General features: G+C 46.2%; 1 protein-coding gene across 1 annotated transcript; it reads right to left on the minus strand.

The window, feature by feature from the left end:
• Positions 1 to 19,546: 19,546 nt before the first annotated feature.
• LOC127302538 (probable glucan endo-1,6-beta-glucosidase B) lies at positions 19,547 to 21,182 on the minus strand. The gene is made up of 2 exons (XM_051333003.2): positions 20,953 to 21,182; positions 19,547 to 20,718 (listed from the first exon to the last, which is right to left on the minus strand). Exons 1-2 carry the CDS (start codon positions 21,080 to 21,082, stop codon positions 19,604 to 19,606), a joined length of 1,245 nt encoding a protein of 414 aa, XP_051188963.1. The 5' UTR covers positions 21,083 to 21,182; the 3' UTR covers positions 19,547 to 19,603.
• Between the last annotated feature and the right edge of the window lie 504 nt (positions 21,183 to 21,686).

Genomic DNA, 21,686 nt, shown 5'->3' on the forward strand with positions numbered 1-21,686 from the left:
TCCCTTTGACTGATGCTATTAAATTGCCACCTTATTCAAAGTATATGAAAGATATTGTCTCTAACAAAAGGAAAATTCCTAATGAGGAGATTTCCACTATGCTTGCTAATTACTCTTTCAATGGCAAAGTTCCAAAGAAGTTGGGCGACCCAGGTATACTGACTATTCCCTGTTCTATTAAGAATAATTACGTTAGAACTGCTCTATGTGATTTGGGAGCCGGTGTTAGTGTTATGCCTTTTTCTCTTTACAAGATACTTTATTTAGATAAGTTCATACCTACTGATATATCTTTGCAAATGGCTGATAAATCTACTGCTATTCTTGTTGGTATATGTGAGGATGTTCCTGTTCAAGTTACTAATAACTGCTTGATATTAACTGATTTTGTTGTGTTGGAAATGCCTGAAGATGATAATATGTCTATTATTCTTGGGAGACCTTTTCTTAACACCGCAGGGGCTGTTATTGATTGCAATAAAGGAAAAGTTATTTTCAATGTTGATGACAAGGAGCATACCGTTTATTTTCCCAAGAGGATTGATAAAGTATGTGGAGTTAATACCATTTCTAATGTGAGAACTATCAAAGTGGGAACTATTGATTGTCCTATATATGAGCCTAAAGAAGGATATCAAAATCTTATGATTGGATCCATATCAATACAATTCAAGGTAACATGATTGATTTGAGGTTTATTTCTTCTTATATTATGTAAAATTTATTTGGTGGCAAGACTTGATCAACCTTGTTAACAAATACTTTTTATATGCATAGAGGAGGTAAACAACATTTCCTTCTTCCTACACTTGTTCTACTTGCTATAGCATTTTTGATTTGCAAAGTTCCTTAGTTGTATAGAAATTTCAAAATCTTTTTCTGCCCAGTAATAATAAATTTAATACCCAGAAATGTGCATTTTTCAAAGTTTTCAAAAATTCACAAAAATTATACCGTTGGTCCTATTTTTCGAAGATGCACCTGGGAGCACCTGGGGATGACCAATGGGGCACCCCAGGGTGGCACCCCACAGGCCGGCGCGGCCAGCAAGGGGGGCGCGCCACCCTGTTGTGTGGGGCCCTCCTTGCCTCACTTATTCATCTCTTCCTCCCACTCTCTTCTCTCTCCCGAAAAAACCAGCACCAGCTTTCTCTCACTCGCGTGCTCAAGAGCTCAAGATTTCTCGATCTCTTTGCTCAGCCCAGATTTCTGTCTAAAATTTGGCACATTTGCTCTCCGATATGTGACTCCTCCGATTATCCAAGTAGAATTTTGTTTGGTTGAGTATATCTTGAATATTTTGCTGCTGTAGATAACATGTTTAGTGAGCTTGCATGCTTGTGCTAAGTTGTAGAAACTAGTTTTGATGCATGATTAGTACTCTAGCAAGTTCCTATGGTAGTTTCCCTCAATTATATGTCACCAAATCAAATTTTATAATGATTGTTGAAAATTTCAGAAAAGGGAGATGGATAATTATAACTTTGGAGAAGTGTTTGAGAGAGAGACGACAAGCACGGGAAGGCCCTCTAGGACCGCCACTCGATTCAGGCGATCCTATAATGAGGATGTCATCGCGCCAAGCTTCGAGCCCGAAGAGGACAATGGAGTCCCTAACGCTTCATCTTTCCCATGTTATGACTTTTTGAGTAATGCAGGGTTGCTGAATGATTTCTTGACCCTCGTTGATAAGGCGGGCTTAACCGCTTATATGGGAGATGAAAGGGAGCAATACCTCATGCTCACTAAAATCTTTGTTGAGAGCTTCAAGTTCAACAACAAGCACTATCACCCGACAGTTGCATTCAAGATTTATGGTAATCCTATTACTATGAAATTGGAAGAATTTTGTGTTGCATTGGATATTGCCCCTGTAGGTACAGCAAGGAGGATTGAGGACAATCCCAGGGCTTTGCTTGAGCTCTATTGGGAGATCACCAATGATGATTGCTGCACCATTCAGCGTGGCAAGATAAGGAACATCCAACTCCCCACCATAAAGTATTTTGCTTATTACCTTGCTACTAGCATTCTTGGTAGGGAGAACACTAGCAATATTTCTAGCTATCATCTTGCTTTCTTAATTGCTGCACTCACTGGAGAGACACCTTATCATCTTGGTGCTCTTATTGCTCGCCGCTTGTCTAACAGGGGGCCTATTTTTGGAGGAATTATTGCATCACGCATTTTAGCACATCTAGAACTTCCTCTTGATCCTACTGATGTGCAATTAACTCCTATAAGGCTTGATATTGCTGCTATGAAGAGCCATCAATTTATTACAGCTGACTCTAGTTCAGATAATATGGTCTATAGAATGTTGTTTGCTGACGGGGATGAGAGGGAAATCCCTTTTCCACAGCCAGATTTGTTCAGTATTGACAGGAAACCATGGTCGCGCTCTAAGGAGGAGGTGGATGAGAAAATGAAGATACTGGGCTTCCACCAGTAGCATGACTCCGAGGATGCTGAGCCCTCCTACGAATACACTGTCACGTATCCGGGTGCTTCTTCCAGCACATACCCGGAATATGATCCATCTTCATACTACGGAGGTGCTACTTCATGGGCACCATGGGATTGAACTCCACTTAGGCCAAAAGCCTAAGCTTGGGGGGGAGGTATACCGGCATCACTCATTCTTTGCATATTATGATTGCTGGATACTTGTACATACTTGTCTAGTTTCTTTAAGTGGTTTTCTAATAAGAGGGAGATGATATTTGGGGAAGTGCTGCCCGAAAACAGATTCTGGACTGTTACCAAAAAAATTCTCAAAAACAGCCAGAACGTTATTTGGCGAAGCCAATTTTTGTGCATATTCCCCAGGTTGTTATCTAACTTTCATTAGTTGAACACTTTTCGATTTGAGTAGTGGAAGAATTTCTTAAAAATCGATTACTGTACTAATGTCAAGTTTGACGAATTCCTGCTGCTTTGTGTTTATGTGACTTTTCTAGTTTTCATTTTTTTGTTTTTGTTTTGTTTCTTTCCTAAAACACAAAAAGACCAAAAAATATTTCTGTTGTTTCTCTTCACCATTTGTTTATTTTGTTTTCTTGCATTTATTTTGCTTTGTTTGCTATCGTTGGTTTGCTATAAGAAAATCCAAAAAGATTTTGCTTTGTTTGCTTGTCTCCTTTTGTTCTTGTTTCCAATTCGAAAACACCAAAAATATTTGCTGTTCTTCTTTGGTTTTGTAAAGTTCATTATGAGTTCAATGGTCTTCGGTGGCTGGAGCGTGGTTTTCATTTCATATTATTCAAGCTACACAAGTGAAAGGCAATAATGACGATCTACGACAATTCGACTGTGGTGAGAGGCTGGTATGAACTCTATTTGTTTTCATTATTGTACATATACTCATCCATGTGAGCATGCTTAGTTGGTTCTGTTATCACCAGATTTTGACCAAGTCAGAGGTGGGCCGCGATCAAGATGGGCTTAAAGATTATACATGGAAGAATATACATGAATCGGCCTTATGCGCAACGTTTGGGCTAGCGTGCCCGTGTATCTGTAATATAGTAGATCGCATCTTAGGCTAAGAGATAGAGTTTTACCAGTGCACGGTTAGGTGCACGCCTAAATTAGAAAGTCCCCTGGACTATAAATATGTATCTAGGGTTTATGGAATAAACAACAACCAACGTTCAACCACAAATCAATCTCGGTGCATCGCCAACTCCTTCGTCTCGAGGGTTTCTACCGGTAAGCATCATGCTGCCTAGATCGCATCTTGCGATCTAGGCAGCACAAGCTTATGCTCGTTGTTCATGCGTTGCTCGTACTGAAGCCTTTTTTATGGCGAGCAACGTAGTTATCTTAGATACGTTAGGGTTAGCATTGTTCTTCGTATTACATGCTATCGTAGTGCAACCCTTGCATGTCTAGCCGCCCTTACACCTATCTTAGGTGTAGGGGCGGCACCCCGCTTGGTCATTATTTAGTAGATCCGATCCGTTACGGTTGCTCCTTGTTCTTCAAGGATTAGTTTAATATCTGCAATAGTTAGGCCTTACAAAGGGTTGGAGGATCCAGCGGCACGTAGGGTGTCGTTTGCTAGTCCTAGACAGGATGTTCCGGGGATCAGCCTCGTGTTGGTTTTTAGGCCTTGTCTAGGATCGGCTTACGATCACCGTGCGTGGCCGCGAGGCCCAATCGTGAGTAGGATGATCCGATTATGCGGTGAAAACCCTAAATCGTCGTAGATCGCTTTAGCTTTATCTTGATCAAGCAGGACCACCATATATTCGTGCACCTCGTACGAATCATGGGTGGATCGGCTCCTTGAGCCGATTCACAGGATAACCTGAGAGCCGATCGAGGCTCGTATTTAATGTTTACGTGTATGCCATGCAGGAAACTAAGCGAGGCATCTCCATCACCTTCCTGACCAGGTATAGGTCAGGTGGCACGCCCTTGCACCAGCATCGGACGTGTGTACCAGAGGCTTTGCGGGCCGTCGCTCGGAGGGACCAGGGCCAGCCGCAGCCCTAAGTTGTTCCCGGCTCTACTGTGTTGCCCGTCGCTGCCCGCCGGTGGGTTTTGACCGCAACACATTCTGGCACGCCCGGTGGGACAAGCTTCGTCATCAACCACATCGCCATCTACATCTGAGATGGCGGACGGCACTCCAGTCACGTACGAGGATCTGACCGACGAGCTCAAGAAGAAGTATGACGAGGTCAAAGCAATCCTCGAAGCCGACCTCATCGGCTCTTTTCACAGAACCCGTTCACATGGCATCAGGTGGAAAGGGTTCTCACCTGAAGGCGCGCTCGATGGAGTGGACCTGTCCGTCCCGTTAGAAGAACGCACCAGGTCCCTGCGTCAGGAGATTGGCTACATGGTGGCTCAATCGCTGCATCGCCATTCTGAGAGCCTGGTGAATACTTTGGAGCGTGTCGCTTTTCGGATGATACAGGAAATCGTGAGGCAACAGTGCTCTCCGTCAGGACCAGCTCTCGGGACCTACCAAGGAGAAGCGCCACTCCAGTCCCGCCCACCGTTGCCATTCGCATTGGCGGCACCAGAAGTGCCGAATTCACCGGCATGCGCCGTTGACAGGGTTGAGGGCACTTACCCTGGGAGGTGCCAGCCAAGATACTCGTTCAACATCAACATGGTAGAACTGGGGCACCGCCCTGATAAGGGTAGAGACGAGGGCAGCTGCTCTCATAGCGAAGATAAGGAGGAGGCTGCTCCACGCAATCGGCCCCGACACTGCCAAAAGATCCTGGTGATGATTAAGATGAAGGCCGATTCTAGCGATCGGCCCGTATTATCCGTACCACCTGCTCTCCCAGTATGTGGCGTCGACCTCACAGGTGACGGAAAGCTAGGGTATGGGTTTACATCGGCTGATGAGCTAGAGGAAGTCGACATCGGTCCTGGGGATAAGCCGCGACCGACTTTTATTAGCAAGAAGTTAGATCCACAGCTCAGGGGTCAGATGATAGCTCTGTTAAAAGAATACCCAGATTGCTTTGCATGGGATTGCACAGAGATGCCTGGGTTGGACAGGAGCATCATTGAACATCGGCTCCCCCTTAAGAAAGGATTTCGGCCGTTCCAACAACGAGCACGTCAGATGAGAGCCGAAATTCTGGAAGAAGTCAAGAAAGAGATCGAGAAGATGTTGGCCGCCGGGTTCATCAGGCCATGCAGGTACGCTGAGTGGATCTCCAGTATCGTTCCTGTAGAGAAGAAGGACGGCCGATGGCGTGTGGCCATCGATTTCCGAGATCTCAATAGAGCCACTCCAAAGGACGAGTATCCGATGCCTGTGGCAGAAACATTGATAAATGCAGCTGCTGGCCACAAGGTGTTGAGCTTCATGGATGGCAACGCCGGCTATAACCAAATCTTCATGGCTCCAGAAGATATACACAAGACCGCATTCAGAGTACCAGGGGCAGTAGGCTTGTTTGAATATGTAGTCATGACCTTTGGGTTGAAGAATGCTGGTGCAACATACCAACGAGCTATGAATTATATATTTCATGATCTGATCGGCAAGTTGGTGGAGATCTATATCGACGACGTGGTAGTCAAATCTGTCTCCATGGAGGGACACTTGGATGATTTACGGCGCGTCCTAGACCGAACTCGGAAGTTCGGACTGAGAATGAATCCGAAGAAGTGTGCTTTTGGTGTGACGGCTGGTCAGTTCCTAGGTTTTCTGGTTCATGAACGGGGAATTGAGATCGGCCTGAAAAGTCAAGAGGCGGTGCGCACCATGCAGCCGCCCACCACGAAGAAGGAGCTCCAACGTCTCATCGGCAAGATCAATTTTGTCCGACGATTCATCTCTAATCTGTCAGGACGAATCGAGCTGTTCATGGCGCTGGTGAAAACTAAATCTGATGACGAGTTTCACTGGGGGCGTAACGACAACAGGCGTTTGATGAGATTAAGCGGTATCTGACGACGCCGCCTGTGCTAGTTCCGCCCCAGCAAGACAGGCCGTTCTACATCTACTTGTCAGTAGCTGACACGTCCATCGTTTTGGTAGTGGTGCAACTCTACGAAGGCGTTGAAAAGGTCATTTTCTACCTCAGCAGAAGGATGTTGGACGCGGAGACAAGAAATCCTGAGGTCGAGAAACTTTGCCTCTGCCTGTTCTTTACCTGCACCAAGCTTCATCACATCCTTTTGATGGCAGAGATCATCGTCATATGCAAGTCAGATGTTGTCAAGCACATATTGTCGGCCCCTGTTTTGAAAGGCCGACTTGGTAAGTGGATGTTTGCGTTGTCAGAGTTCGATCTCCGGTATCAGCCTGCGAAAGCAGTCAAGGGACAAGCGTTGGCCGATCTTATAGCTGAACGGATCAGTACCAATATAGCAGCACTATCTATACGTGCATGGGCTATGTTCTTCGATGGATCGGCTTGTGACGATGGTTGTGGCATCGGCATTCTGCTCGTGTCGCCTCGGGGGGCAGAATACTCCTTCTCCATCAGATTATCTACCCCTTGCACCAACAATGTAGCAGAATATGAGGCAGTACGTAAGGGGATGGAGTTGCTACTGGAAGCCGGGGCAGAAGCAGTAGAGCTTTTTGGAGACTCCAAGTTGGTGATTAACCAGCTCACGGATGAATATAAGTGTGAGAGTGAATCGCTTTTCCCATATTGGATGGAATGCCGTGAGTTGATGACACAGTTTCGGTACATCAACTTTAATTGGGTCCCAAGATCCCAAAACACCGAGGCCAACAATCTCGCACAAATGGCGTCAGGCTATATAGATATATCTGACGGGTCGGAAGTTCGAGTACGGTTCTGGAACAGGATGATTGGAGAGCCGAAATCTTCAATTACTTAAAAGATTCGGCTCGGGGGGCACCTAAACGGATAAGATACAAAGCCATGAAGTATGTCCTCATAGGAGACGACATGTTCTACAGGACGTTGGAAGGGTTACTACTCAAGTGCACAGGGACCAACCGAGTCTAATCGGCTCTTACATGAGGTGCATGAAGGCGCCTGTGGAACTCATCAGTCGGCTCATAAGATGAAGTGGCTAATCAGGCGATCAGGGTTTTATTGGCCCACCATGCTTGAAGATTGCTTCAATTACTACAAGGGGTGCCAAGCATGCTAGATGTTCGGGAAGATCCAGATGGTACCAGCATCAGCAATGAACCCTATCATCAAGCCTTGGCCGTTCCGAGGGTGGGGCATGGATATGATCGGCAAAATCCATCCGGCGTCGAATAAAAAACATGAATGGATTTTGGTTATCATAGATTACTTCACCAAGTGGGTGGAAGCCGTCCCTATGAAGAAGGTGAAATCAGAAGATGTGATCAAGTTTGTGAAAGAACACGTCATTCATAGGTTCGGGATTCCCCAAACTATCACGACCGATGGAGGTTCGGTCTTCGTTTCTAAAGAATTCAGGAAGTTCTGCGATGACATGGGGATTAAACTGATCCGATCATCTCCGTACTCATCAAGCCTTGGCCGTTCCGAGGGTGGGGCATGGATATGATCGGCAAAATCCATCCGGCGTCGAGTAAAAAACATGAATGGATTTTGGTTATCACAGATTACTTCACCAAGTGGGTGGAAGCCGTCCCTATGAAGAAGGTGAAATCAGAAGATGTGATCAAGTTTGTGAAAGAACACGTCATTCATAGGTTCGGGATTCCCCAAACTATCACGACCGATGGAGGTTTGGTCTTCGTTTCTAAAGAATTCAGGAAGTTCTGCGATGACATGGGGATTAAACTGATCCGATCATCTCCGTACTATGCTCAAGCTAATGGGCAAGCTGAAGCGTCCAATCAGAGCTTAATCAAGCTGATCAAGAGAAAAATTGACGAGAACCCTAGGGATTGGCATGAGAAGTTATCAGAAGCGTTATGGGCCTACCGCATGTCGTGCCATGGAGCTATAAAGACTTCGCCGTACCAGCTTGTCTATGGACAGGAAGCCGTATTACCTTGGGAAATTACGGCTGGATCAAGACGTGTCACGTTTCAGAATGATCTGACAGCTGAAGAATATGCAGCTTTGATGAGTGACACTATTGAGGACGCAACAGAACTTAGGCTTTGGTCGTTGGAGAAGATTAAGGAGAACAAAGCCAGGGTAGCTCGTGCCTACAATAAGAAGGTTAGACCAAAGGAGTTTCAAGTTGGTGATCTAGTATGGGAAGCTGTGTTGCCGTTAGGAACCAGGGACAAGGCATATGGCAAATGGTCTCCTAATTGGCACGGTCCGTACAAAGTCGTCCAGGCCTTGAAGGGTAATGCATACATGTTGGAAGAGTTAAACGGCGAGAAGTTCCCAGTAGCCGTCAATGGTCAACACCTCAAGAAGTATTTCCCAAGCATGTGGGATGATGGGCAGTAAGGTATGGAGGCCGATTTTAAATCGGCCAGTAAAAAAAAAAATCACAGCCGATGCGCAGACATCGACTTGAGAAAACATGCGGAGACAGCAGAGTACAGCCGATGTACGGGCATCGACTTCAGAATAGTAAAGCCGATATATTGCTATCGACTCTAGAGGTATAAGCTCAAATTAACAGGTTAATGGGATCGGTACAGGCCAGAAATCATGATATTTGGGATGAATCTCCTAGTGGCTTGCTGAGGAGTTCAATCTGATAGTTTGGACGTGGTTTGGACGAGAGTTAGACCTGTTGGACCGCGTGTTTGGGCGACGGCTTGGCCTCAGATCGCGTTTGTACTACGAGCCGATGTCCTGCTATCGGCTCTCTATACAACGACTTCGTTCTACGATCGGCAAAGTTAACAAGGAAGCGAAATTAATTGAGGAACATTTTCTTCATTAATAGAGGGATTTCTTACAAGGAAAGAGCCGATTGCTCAGAAAAGAAGAGGACAAAAGCCGACTACTACTACTAGTCCCTAATCTAAGGGCCGTTGCTGCCCTCGTCGTCGCTGCCGCCGGCGCAGCTGCTGATAGGCTCCTCATCGGAACTCCCGTAACCTTCTACGGGAGCCTCATCTTCCTCATCGTCGTCATCGCTGTCGTCGTCCCACCAGGTGCGGAGGCGCTTTGCTGGTGGGTAACCTTCGAGGGAGTCGTCGTCGTCCTCCTCCGCTTCTTCCTCAGAGGAGGTGAAATCGTCCCAGGAGAAGCGGTCGTCCTCGCTCTCTGGCTCCTCTTCCCCGTCGACGAGGAATTGAAGGTCGCCCTCTCCGTCGGTCAAGGATTTGTCATCCTCGGACCAAACAAAGGAATCGTGTTCCTCTTTGTCCCACGACGTTGGGGCGAGAATGTCGTGTGCCGCCAACGAGCCCCACTCCGGCGTCGGCTCGCGAGATGAAGAAGAGTCGGAGAAGACCGACGAGGCGGAGGAGGAAGAAGAGGAGGACATGGCTACGGGAGATTGAGGGTTTTTTGGGTACCGATGGCCGGAACAGAGCAAAAGGGGTGAAGTGGCGAACTGCTCAGAGCGGTTAAATAAAGGGGATATAGTAGAGATTCAATGCCACAGCAGTTTCCGAGGAGGCGGTGCCCAAAGACAACGGTCAGATCGCGCGGAATAGTTGAGAAGGCAGGGCATCATGATGAAGGGTGCTGCGACGGTTCTGCTCTGCCACGACATGACCCGACGAAGGAAAACTGAGTGATTTTGGAATTATCAATTCCAAAACCAGGGGGGCATGTGTTATCACCAGATTTTGACCAAGTCAGAGGTGGGCCGCGATCAAGATGGGCTTAAAGATTATACATGGAAGAATATACATGAATCGGCCTTATGCGCAATGTTTGGGCTAGCGTGCCCGTGTATCTGTAATATAGTAGATCGCATCTTAGGCTAAGAGATAGAGTTTTACCCGTGCACGGTTAGGTGCACGCCTAAATTAGAAAATCCCCTGGACTATAAATATGTATCTAGGGTTTATGGAATAAACAACAACCAACGTTCAACCACAAATCAATCTCGGCGCATCGCCAACTCCTTCGTCTCGAGGGTTTCTACCGGTAAGCATCATGCTGCCTAGATCGCATCTTGCGATCTAGGCAGCACAAGCTTATGCTCGTTGTTCATGCATTGCTCGTACTGAAGCCTTTTTGATGGCGAGCAACGTAGTTATCTTAGATACGTTAGGGTTAGCATTGTTCTTCGTATTACATGCTATCGTAGTGCAACCCTTGCATGTCTAGCCGTCCTTACACCTATCTTAGGTGTAGGGGCGGCACCCCGCTTGGTCATTATTTAGTAGATCCGATCCGTTACGGTTGCTCCTTGTTCTTCAAGGATTAGTTTAATATCTGCAATAGTTAGGCCTTACAAAGGGTTGGAGGATCCAGCGGCACGTAGGGTGTCGTTTGCTAGTCCTAGACAGGATGTTCCGGGGATCAGCCTCGTGTTGGTTTTTAGGCCTTGTCTAGGATCGGCTTACGATCACCGTGCGTGGCCGCGAGGCCCAATTGTGAGTAGGATGATCCGATTATGCGGTGAAAACCCTAAATCGCCGTAGATCGCTTTAGCTTTATCTTGATCAAGCAGGACCACCATATATTCGTGCACCTCGTACGAATCATGGGTGGATCGGCTCCTTGAGCCGATTCACAGGATAACCTGAGAGCCGATCGAGGCTCGTATTTAATGTTTACGTGTATGCCATGCAGGAAACTAAGCGAGGCATCTCCATCACCTTCCTGACCAGGTATAGGTCAGGTGGCACGCCCTTGCACCAGCATCGGACGTGTGTACCAGAGGCTTTGCGGGCCGTCGCTCGGAGGGACCAGGGCCAGCCGCAGCCCTAAGTTGTTCCCGGCTCTACTGTGTTGCCCGTCGCTGCCCGCCGGTGGGTTTTGACCACAACAGGTTCATGTGAGGTATGTGTCATTTAAGAAAGTCTAGTAGTTCATGATCTCTCATGTTTAGCTCCAATTTATTAATATGAGTAGCATGTCATGGATGTTTGCTTGCATTGTTTTATTCATAAATAGGTATGACATTGTGGTATCCTCCTCTGAATAATTCATTTGTATCGACTTGGCACATGCTCACGCATGCATATGACTGAACAAAAGTCAATTAAGCCTCGATGATTTACTTGGCTTCAGAGTTCTTGTATCACTTTTATGCCTCCGTTTATTTATTTTGCCGCTAGCATGATTATGACAGTGACTGCTCTCTTGATTTGTCGCTCCCCAGTCTATTGCTAGCCTTCACTTGTACTGAGCGGGAACGCTGCTCGTGCTTCCAAACCCCTGAAAACCAAAGTTGTTCCAAAGTGTCCACCATAAATACCTATGCATGGCATTTCAAACCATTCCAAGTAAATTTTCATGCGCTACCTTTAAACCTTCAAAATGCTTCTCAATTTGTGTTAATGTTTTATAGCTCATGAGGAAGTATGTGGTGTTTATCTTTCAACCTTGTCATTTACTTTTGACGGACTTTCATAATAAGAGATGGCAACGGGGTGCCCAGCCCCAATTAATAACTTTATTAATAATTCTCTTCACATGTTTTGCTCTGATTCATCAGTAAGCAACTTAATTATGCAAATAGACACTCCTCCATGGTATGAGATTGATGGAAGGCACCCGAGGATTCGGTTAGCCATGGCTTGTGTAAGCAAAGGTTGGGGGGAGTGTCACTCATAATAAAAACTAAAGTACATGTGTAAACAAAAGAGAAGAGGGATGATCTACCTTGCTGGTAGAAATAACGCCCTTCATGGGAGCCGCTCTTGAAAGTCTGGTTGGCGAGGTAGTTGGTGTACCCATTACCATTCGTTGACAACAACAAAAACCTCTCAAAATAATTTTACTCTTGTTTTAAAAATGAAAAGCTTTAGCGCATGTTAATCCCTGCTTCCCTCTGCGAAGGGTCAATCTTTTACTTTTACGTTGTGTCACTATCTTTTCTTTGAGCACTTTCTTGAGAGCACAACTGTCATTCTTAGTATAATATGCTTGTCCCAAAATATGATTGACTGTGGTATAACTTTGATGCTTTTATCTTTGACAATCTCTAATTCTAGTCTTTCTATGAACTTCAGAGGTGCCTGAGCATTTATGTTTTGCTGTTCAAATTCGGGCAAGCGAGATACCACTTTATCATACCCTTTTATGAACATTGCAATCCTGCTTATGAACATGATTCATGATGCTTATTATTAATTTGTTGGTACCATTTCATGATTGACATAGCTATTAAATGATCTTATTTGCATGTATATTATTATGAACTGCCTAAGTGTTAGCCATATCATGAGAATATTTACATCATATGAGCAAATATGTTCGTGAAAGTTCTTTTATCGCACTCAGTTGTTAACTGAATTGCTTGAGGACAAGCAATAAGCTAAGCTTGGGGGGAGTTGATACGTCCAAAACATATCTACTTTCCCGAACACTTTTGCTATTGTTTTGCCTCTAATTTGTGTGTTTTGGATACAACTAACACGGACTAACGCTGTTTTCAGCAGAATTGCTTTGGTGTCTCGTTTTTGTGCAGAAATCTAACTTTCAGGAAAATCCCCGGAATTTATGTCAAAGGTCTTATTTTTCCAGAAGAATTACGGAGCCAGAAGGGCAAGCCAGGTGGAGGCCCGAGGGCCTCACACACTAGGCCGGCGCGGCCCAGGAGGGGGGCGCGCCGCCCTACTGTGTGGCCCCCTTGGCTGCCCTCTGACGCCCTCCTCTGGACTACTTAAAGGTTTCGATCTAAAAACGCGAGGGAGGAAGTCGAAGTCGCCAGAAACCCTCCAGAACGCCGCCACATCGCGAAACTCCGTCTCGGGACCAGAAACTCCGTTCTGGCACTCCGCCGGGACGGGGAATTGGAGGAGATCATCGCCATCATCACCACCGACGCCTCTCCATCGACCAGCAATGCTTCCCCCATCCATGTGTGAGTAATTCCCCCGCTGTAGGCTAAAGGGGATGGTAGGGATTGGATGAGATTGGTCATGTAATAGCATAAGATTGTTAGGGCATAGTGCCTAGTGTCCGTAATTGGTACTTTGATGATATTGTTGCAACTTGTTATGCTTAATGCTTGTCACTAGGGCCCGAGTGCCATGATCTCAGATCTGAACATGTTATTGTTTCATAATGATATTCATTGTTTTATGATCTTACCTGCAAGTTGTATACACATGTCGCTGTCCGGAACCCGAGGCCTCGAAGTGACAGAAATCGGGACAACCGGAGGGGAAGGCGGTGATGTGAGGATCACATGTGTTCACGGAGTGTTAGTGCTTTGCTCCGGTACTTTATTAAAAGGAGTACCTTAATATCCAGTAGATTCCCTAGAGGCCCGGCTGCCACCGGCTGGTAGGACAAAAGATGTTGTGCAAGTTTCTCATTGCGAGCACGTACGACTATATACAGAACACATGCCTATGGATTGTTTAGTACTTGGACACCGTTTTATTATTATCTGCAAATGCCCTGCTTTGATTGTTACATGAGTTTCTCTCATCCATGCAACGCCCGTCATCCATCCCTGTGCCTAAAGTATTTTAATCCTGCTGTTTACTATAATCACTACTGGCCGTCTCTCGTCACAATCGCCTGTTATTTCACTACTGCTACTGCTATAAAACTGTTACTACTGATAAACTCTTGCGAGCAAGTCTGTTTCCAGGTGCAGCCGAATTGACAACTACGCTGTTAAGGCTTTCAAGTATTCTTTGTCTCCCCTTGTGTCGAATCAATAAATTGGGTTTTACTTCCCGCAAAGACTGTTGCGATCCCCTATACTTGTGGGTCATCAGAGATGCCTTCTGGGGGCACTTCCCCGTCCCGGCGGCGTGCCGGAACAGAGACTTCTGTCCCCCAGATCTTGGCTTCGCGATGGCGGCGGCTCTGGAAGGTTTCTCGTACCGTGGCTTATTCGTATCAAAGATTTAGGTCAGGGGGCTTCTTATAGGCGAAGAGTCGGAGTCGGAAGGGCTGCGGTGGCTCCACACAATAGGGGGCACGCCCCACCCCTGGGCCGCGCCGCCCACATGTGTGGTGGCCCTGTGGCTCTCCTCTGGTCCCTCTCGGGTGTTCTGGAAGCTTCGTGGAATTTTAACATTCTGGGCGTTGATTTCGTCCAATTCCGAGAATATTTCCTTACTAGGATTTCTAAAACCAAAAAACAGCAGAAAACAGGAACCGGCACTTCGGCATCTCGTCAATAGGTTAGTTCCGGAAAATGCATAAAAACGATATAAAGTGTGAACAAAACATGTAGGTATTGTCATAAAACAAACATGGAACATTAGAAATTATCGATACGTTGGAGACGTATCAGCCACCGTCCCAACCATGGCGGGGGAGGTGGCTACCGTCCACAGCAAGGAGGAGGCTGTGGCGGTAGAGGTGGTGGTGGTCGCTACCACCATCAACAGCACCAAGGGCGTCCACCCCGTCATGACACAAACCGACGCTCCCCGGCCAAAGGAGGTCGTGCCCGTGGACGTGGCAGTCGTGTTCCCTCTCCTCACCAAGATGTCACGTGCCAAATCTGCACCATACATGGGCATCCAGCAAATGAGTGATGGTGGCGGTACGGTGATGATGACCATGATGATGACTCTTCCCATGAAGAAAAGAATGCTCATATTGCTTCCTATGGAGTGGACATAAACTGGTATATTGATTCAGGTGCCACCAATCATCTCACGAGCGAATTGAGCAACCTATCCACCCATGAGCAATACTAGGGACATGATCAAATCCACACTGCAAGTGGTCAAGGTATGGCAATTAAAAATATTGGTCATTCGATTATACATACCCCCCATAATTCCATTCATCTTAAAAATATTCTTCATGTCCCTAATGCCTCCAAAAGTTTATTATCCGCTCATAAAATTGGACTAGATAATAATGCCTTCATTGAAATTCATCCGTTTTTATTTTTGATTAAGGATCGAGCCACGATGGAAACCATGTTTATAGGTCCCTTCCATGGTGGTCTATATCCTCTTGTGCCCACATCCACGGACTCCACCAAGCACGCCTTCATCACCCTCACGCCCTCGTCATCTACATGGCATCGTCACCTAGGACATCCATCCTCCTTCATCGTACAACAAGTTCTTCGCAAAAATAATCTTTCTCATTCAAGTGAAATAAATCCGTATGTGTGTGATCCATGTCAACAAGCAAAAAGCAAACAATTACCTTATCCTATTTCCACTAGTGTTTCTACTGTACCCCTAGAACAATTTTTTCGGATGTTTGGGGCCCTGCTCCTCCTTCTGTTGGAAAGCACTCATATTATGTAAGTTTTATCGATGATTTTAGTAAATTCACCTGGATCACCTTGCTTAAGAAACGCTCCGATGTTTATCAAGCCTTTCTAAATTTCCAACAATTTTTTGAAAGAAAATTTGATCGAAAAATTATCACCATGCAAACAGATTGGGTGGTGAATATGAAAAACTACACTCATTCTTTCAAAAATCCGGTATAACACACCATGTCTCATGCCCACATGCTCACCAACAAAATGGCTCTGCCGAACGCAAACATCGTCATATAGTTGAAGTAGGCCTCTCACTTCTTGCAAATGCATCTATGCCTCTCAAATTTTGGGACGAAGCTTTCTTAACCGCCACCTATCTCATCAACATGCTACCAAGCAAACCTCTCAAATTTGCGACCCCTACGGAGAAACTCCTCAACATCACACCCAACTATCAGTCTCTACATATTTTTGGTTGCGCGTGTTGGCCAAATCTTCGCCCGTACAACAAGCGAAAACTCTCTTTCCGATCTAAACAATGTGTCTTCATCGGCTATAGTCCCATACACAAAGGAGTCAAGTGCCTTGATGTCACCACCGGAAGAGTATATATTTCTCGTGATGTCGTTTTTGATGAAAATGTTTTTCCCTTTGCTTCCTTAAATCCTAATGCTGGATCTCGTCTACGTCAAGAAATTCTTCTCCTACCTCAAAAATCTTCTCCTACCACATCTCATATTGGGGGTATGTCTAATCATGACCACATGCATTTTGTACCTGCTACTAACCATACTCAGGTACCAGCAACCAGTGGAGAAGACCCTAGCACGAGCTAGCCATCTGGCGCTGAAGAAATCAGCCAAAACGGTGAAGAAATCGTCTCAAACGGTCTCCATTCAGATTCTACCGAAAACGACAGCATCAGCATGATTTCCGGGGCTGATTCTCCCGCCCTGCCAACCGGATCGGCCTCGGATCACGTGCAGCAATCTTCTCCGGGATCTGCGCCACCAACCTGGTCCCCCTCTGCCGCACCTGCCGCCAGCCCTGCATCGCACCAGTTGGTGCCGGGCCGGGCCACGCCTCCGCGCCAACCGCGCGCCTCCACGTCAACAACCGCATCGCCCACAGCCTCGCGTCCCGCGCCGCGCCAGCTTTTCCTGGTCAACTAACCGATGGCGCCCCACTCCCGCGACGCCACGTCATCCTCCGCAGGGACAGCCGGGGACCCCTCCTCCGGATCTTCTACGCCGACTACTGCTGCTGATTCCGCCACACCATCAGCCACAGGATCAGATGCACCGGATCTGCATGCACAGGAATCTGGATCCTCCGGATCTTCTACATCTGTGCCATCTACCTCACCACCTGCACCACCACCTCTACCCGAAGGCCGGACACGACTCGAAAAAGGTATCCGTCATCCAAAAATTTATACTGATGGCACTATACGCTATGGCATGTTGACATCTACAGGTGCACCAACCAAATTATCTGAAGCATTGGGTGATACGAAGTGGAAAGAAGCTATGCAAGAAGAGTACAATGCGCTCATTCAGAGCAAAACTTGGCATCTTGTTCCCCCCACCTCCACCAAGAACATCATTGACTGTAAGTGGGTTTTTCGTATTAAAAAAATTCCGATAGAACCATTGATAGGTACAAGGCAAGATTAGTTGCAAAAGGCTTCAAGCAACGCTATGGAATTGATTATGAAGACACCTTCAGCCCTGTTGTTAAAGCCGCCACTATTCGGCTCGTCTTGGCTATTTCTGTCTCTTGTGGTTGGAGTCTCCGCCAACTCGACGTCAAGAACGCGTTCTTACATGGCGTTCTGGAAGAGGAAGTCTATATGAAACAACCACCTGGGTTTAAAATTCCTCACCATATTTATGTTAATTTATGTTGATGATATTATTGTGACTAGCTCTTCAGATAAAGCTATTTCGGCTCTTCTTCATGATTTGGACACGACTTTTGCCCTAAAGGATCTTGGTGACTTGAATTTTTTCCTGGGCATTGAGGTTAAGAAGACACCAAATGGACTACTATTGACTCAAGAGAAGTATGCTAATGACTTGCTTGCACGTGTTGGAATGTCTCGATGCACATCTTCTCCTACTCCGCTCTCTAGTTCGGAAAAACTGTTCTTAACTGATGGCACTCCTCTTGAGACTACTGATAGTTCTCAGTACAGGAGCATTGTAGGAGGTCTTCAATATCTCACTCTGACACGTCCAGACATATCCTTCTCCGTCAAAAAATTTTGTCAATATCTTCATGCTCCAACCACGGCCCATTGGACAGTCGCAAAGCGGATTCTGCGATACGGGCAAGGTACTATCAATGTTGGTCTTACTTTTCAAAAATCTCACTCCACTCTTCTTAGTGCCTTTTCAGATGCAGACTGGGCCGGTTGTCTTGATGATAGGCGCTCTACTGGAGGCTTCGCCATCTTCTTTGGCCCCAATTTAATATCCTGGAGTGCTCGCAAACAGGCCACCGTGTCTAGCTCAAGCACCGAAGCAGAATATAAAGCTCTTGCCAATGCTACAGCCGAACTCATCTGGGTCGAAGCACTGCTAAAAGAACTCGGTATTATTCTCAGAGAAAAGCCATGTTTGTGGTGTGATAACCTTGGTGCCACTTACCTATCGGCAAACCTGGTGTTTCACGCTCGCACAAAACATACCGAAATTGATTTTCATTTTGTTCGCGAACGGGTTGCCAAGAAGCTCCTTGCCATTCGGCACATCTCAACCAAAGATAAAATTGCTGACGGCTTCACCAAGGCATTACCAATCAAGGACTTTTCGGAATTCAGGCGTAATCTCAACATTTCCAGTTCTTCCAAGGCTTAGATTAAGGGGGGTGTTAGACAATACCGTTGTAGCTTCCATCTATGTGCTAGACAAAAATGTTGTACCTTCCTTTTTCTGTATTAGCCGTTATGGTACAATATAAACCACCGGTTAATACTTTCCTTGTAATGCCACTGATGGCTTTTCCATCTCTTATAAACATGTAACCGATCCCCTCAACAGGGGCTATCGTTTCAACCAACAAGTAGAAACTAACATCTTTTGACTATTTGCATCATTAGTTCAAAATGTTTGATTCGAATTTTTCTATCTGCACCATTGATTAAAAAATTGTGTTTCAAACCGACCATTGATAGTTAATTGTCATAGCCACAAACTGATCTTTCCATATATTAACAAATAATGCTTTTCAAAATTATATAAAAAATGGAACAGTTTCTAGGAGGAACTAGACAACTATTGATATCGTAGAAGCGGGAAAATCTTATCATAGATGTTGCTAAATACATGCATAGCAGCTGCGTTAGATGGCTGAACCATTGTTAATGAGCTTGTGGCCAACCACACAATCGTGACATCGACTCACCAGAATCTCTGCCCGCCCACAAAAATCATACTACATGATAGCCCCAGCTTACGTATTTCACTGCAATTAATTCGCTAATTTGTCAGCATTTAAGATGACCCATATTAAGTGTTAATTTTCAAGTATGTTTTAATGTTTTTTATATCGACCTCAGGCGTTGCCATGTCCCAAAAGTCCGTGTCGGGAAGGTTTTTCTACAGCTTAGTAAGATTATTACTTTCATGTACTATTACTTTTTTGTTCTTACATCTTCGTAAGATTATTATACTTGAACTACGTACTGATCAATACACAATGCTTTAACATTTGGCTGGCTATATTCTGGAATTTTGGAACACTGAAATCTGATAAGAATTTACAGGAACAATTTCCAATTTCCTCATGGAAATTAAAATCCCAAATTATGAAATTTGCACGCTTAAGGGGAAAACTGACGGCACATTAGTAAAATATAAGAGGTATTAATAGACCTCATCTAAAAAGTCGTACTTAGTATGTGTCTCTATCTATAAGGGTAACAGATATCTTGATACACATTCCTTTCCAGGGCAGCGGCATCTGTGGGGATCAGATTGAGGTACGTGGCGTGAGAGTAGGTCCATCGAGGATCATTCAACTGCGTCTTCCACGTCCAGTAGATCCAGCCACTCATCCCAGGCTCCTCGTAGAGCTGTTGTTGGGCCGTGAAGAACTTCCTGAAGAAGTCTTTGTCGTCCGGGCTCACGCTCGATGTCATGCTCCACTCGCCGGTAATGGTGAATGCCTGCCCGTTCACGGTGCGATGGTCATTGCAGGCGCTCCTCATGAGGCTGTCCCGGTCGCCCCCGTCTTTCAATGCGAAGCCAATGTAGTTGTGGTCATCGAACGCAGTGCGTTGGTCGTTGGCCACGGCAGAGTTGTCGCGCGCGTTGCCCGAGTCCCACTTCTGGGACATGAACTGCACATGGAGCTTGTTGCCGTCAGCCACTCCGAGAGACGCTTCGACATCTCGGACCGCCTTGAGAGCGCCCGGGTAGTACTTCTGGACCAGCCCGGGGACCTGACCGGGGGCAGGGTACCGTCCGTCCGAGTCGTGTCCGGACACGGGCTCGTTGAGAACCTCAATCATGCCGACGGTGGCATAGGCAGGGTTTGTGTGGATGCGCCTCGTCATCCACGACATCCACCTGTTGGCGCGGTCAAAGTTGTAGTCATTGAAGAAACCGGCCGGCTTGTTGTTCTGGCCGGTGAAGGCGTCTTGTTGCTGCCCGCCGGGAGCCCCATGAAGATCGATGATGACATACATGCCAAGGTCAGCAGCCTTTTGGACGACGGCGTCCAGGTATGGGAGCATCCTGTTGCCATCGGCAAAGGGCTCACTGGCCTTGTCGACAATGTCCACGTAGGACCAGTACCCGATGGGGATGCGAATCGTGTTCAGGCCAACATAGTGGACTGACTCGACGCTGTCGGCATTGATCCAAGTCCTCCAATGAGTCTCGAACTTGTCGTTGCCGGCAGCTCGATTGCTTCCCATGTAATTGTTTAGCATGCAGTCGAACTCGGAGGCAGCCCCGTTGCAGCCCATGACGTTGTTCCACTCGTCGCTCATCATCCATGGCTCACAGATGAGCCAGCCTGAGAATTTCAACCCATGTTAAACTTAGACGCTTGTCAACAATTTACAATATTCACTATATATGATTTACACTTATAAAATATATCCACGAAATCTGTATAAATATATATGAAACGAAAGAGATTTGCAAGACGAATGCAAACATTTATACGTTCTGGATACATATAGTTTTGGAAAAAGAATGTGACTTATATTATGGGACGACGGAGGAAGTAGTTGCAAAGGAGACATACCGCCGAAATTAACGCCCCTGATCTTGTTGATGCCCTTGAAAGCAGCCAAGTCGTGCTCCTTGGGAAGCCATGCCGAGACGGCACCGGCAAGGAGCGCCAGCGTCGTGATAGTAACGATAGAACGATGCATCTCGTGATCTGCTGCTGAGAGCTCTAGAGGAGAGGATGATGAGGGATGAGGATGATGTTCACAGCTGGCCTTTTTATAGAATCTGTGCCCCGTCAGACAGGCTTATCGTCATGACTTTGATGGACAAGTAAGTGTGACTTTGAAGATAAGCCGCATAAATAGAACAAAATAGTTTGGCCGCCACTAGGCCACTTGCTATCCGCGATACCGCGTGCGTAGAGACTTGCCTGGCTGATGCCGAAATGTGTGCTGACTGTTGAGCAAAACCGCGTAAGTTCTGTAGATGATGAAGACATTGCCTGCCCCCTTCCTGTTTATTTTGATCTTAGAAAGCGTGTGGTGGGTTTGCACCCTCGAAACAAAAAAATAACGTGTGCTGGGTTTGATTTCTCGTCGTCGTTTCATCGTTTGGTCTTTCACAGGGGACGAACGCAAGGAAATTTTCTGTCTTTATTCTATATATATATATATCTGCAGATCCTCTTGGGCACGTGTTGTTTTGGCCTGGCTCCGAGCATACGCAAATGCATTTCCTTGCATCGAACTGTGGTTCTACCTAAAGTACCTATGTTATGCTCCCTGCCAATCGGTCAAACACGCAAGA

Source organism: Lolium perenne, chromosome 5 (genome assembly GCF_019359855.2).
Source record: "Lolium perenne isolate Kyuss_39 chromosome 5, Kyuss_2.0, whole genome shotgun sequence".
Lineage (NCBI taxonomy): Eukaryota > Viridiplantae > Streptophyta > Magnoliopsida > Poales > Poaceae > Lolium > Lolium perenne.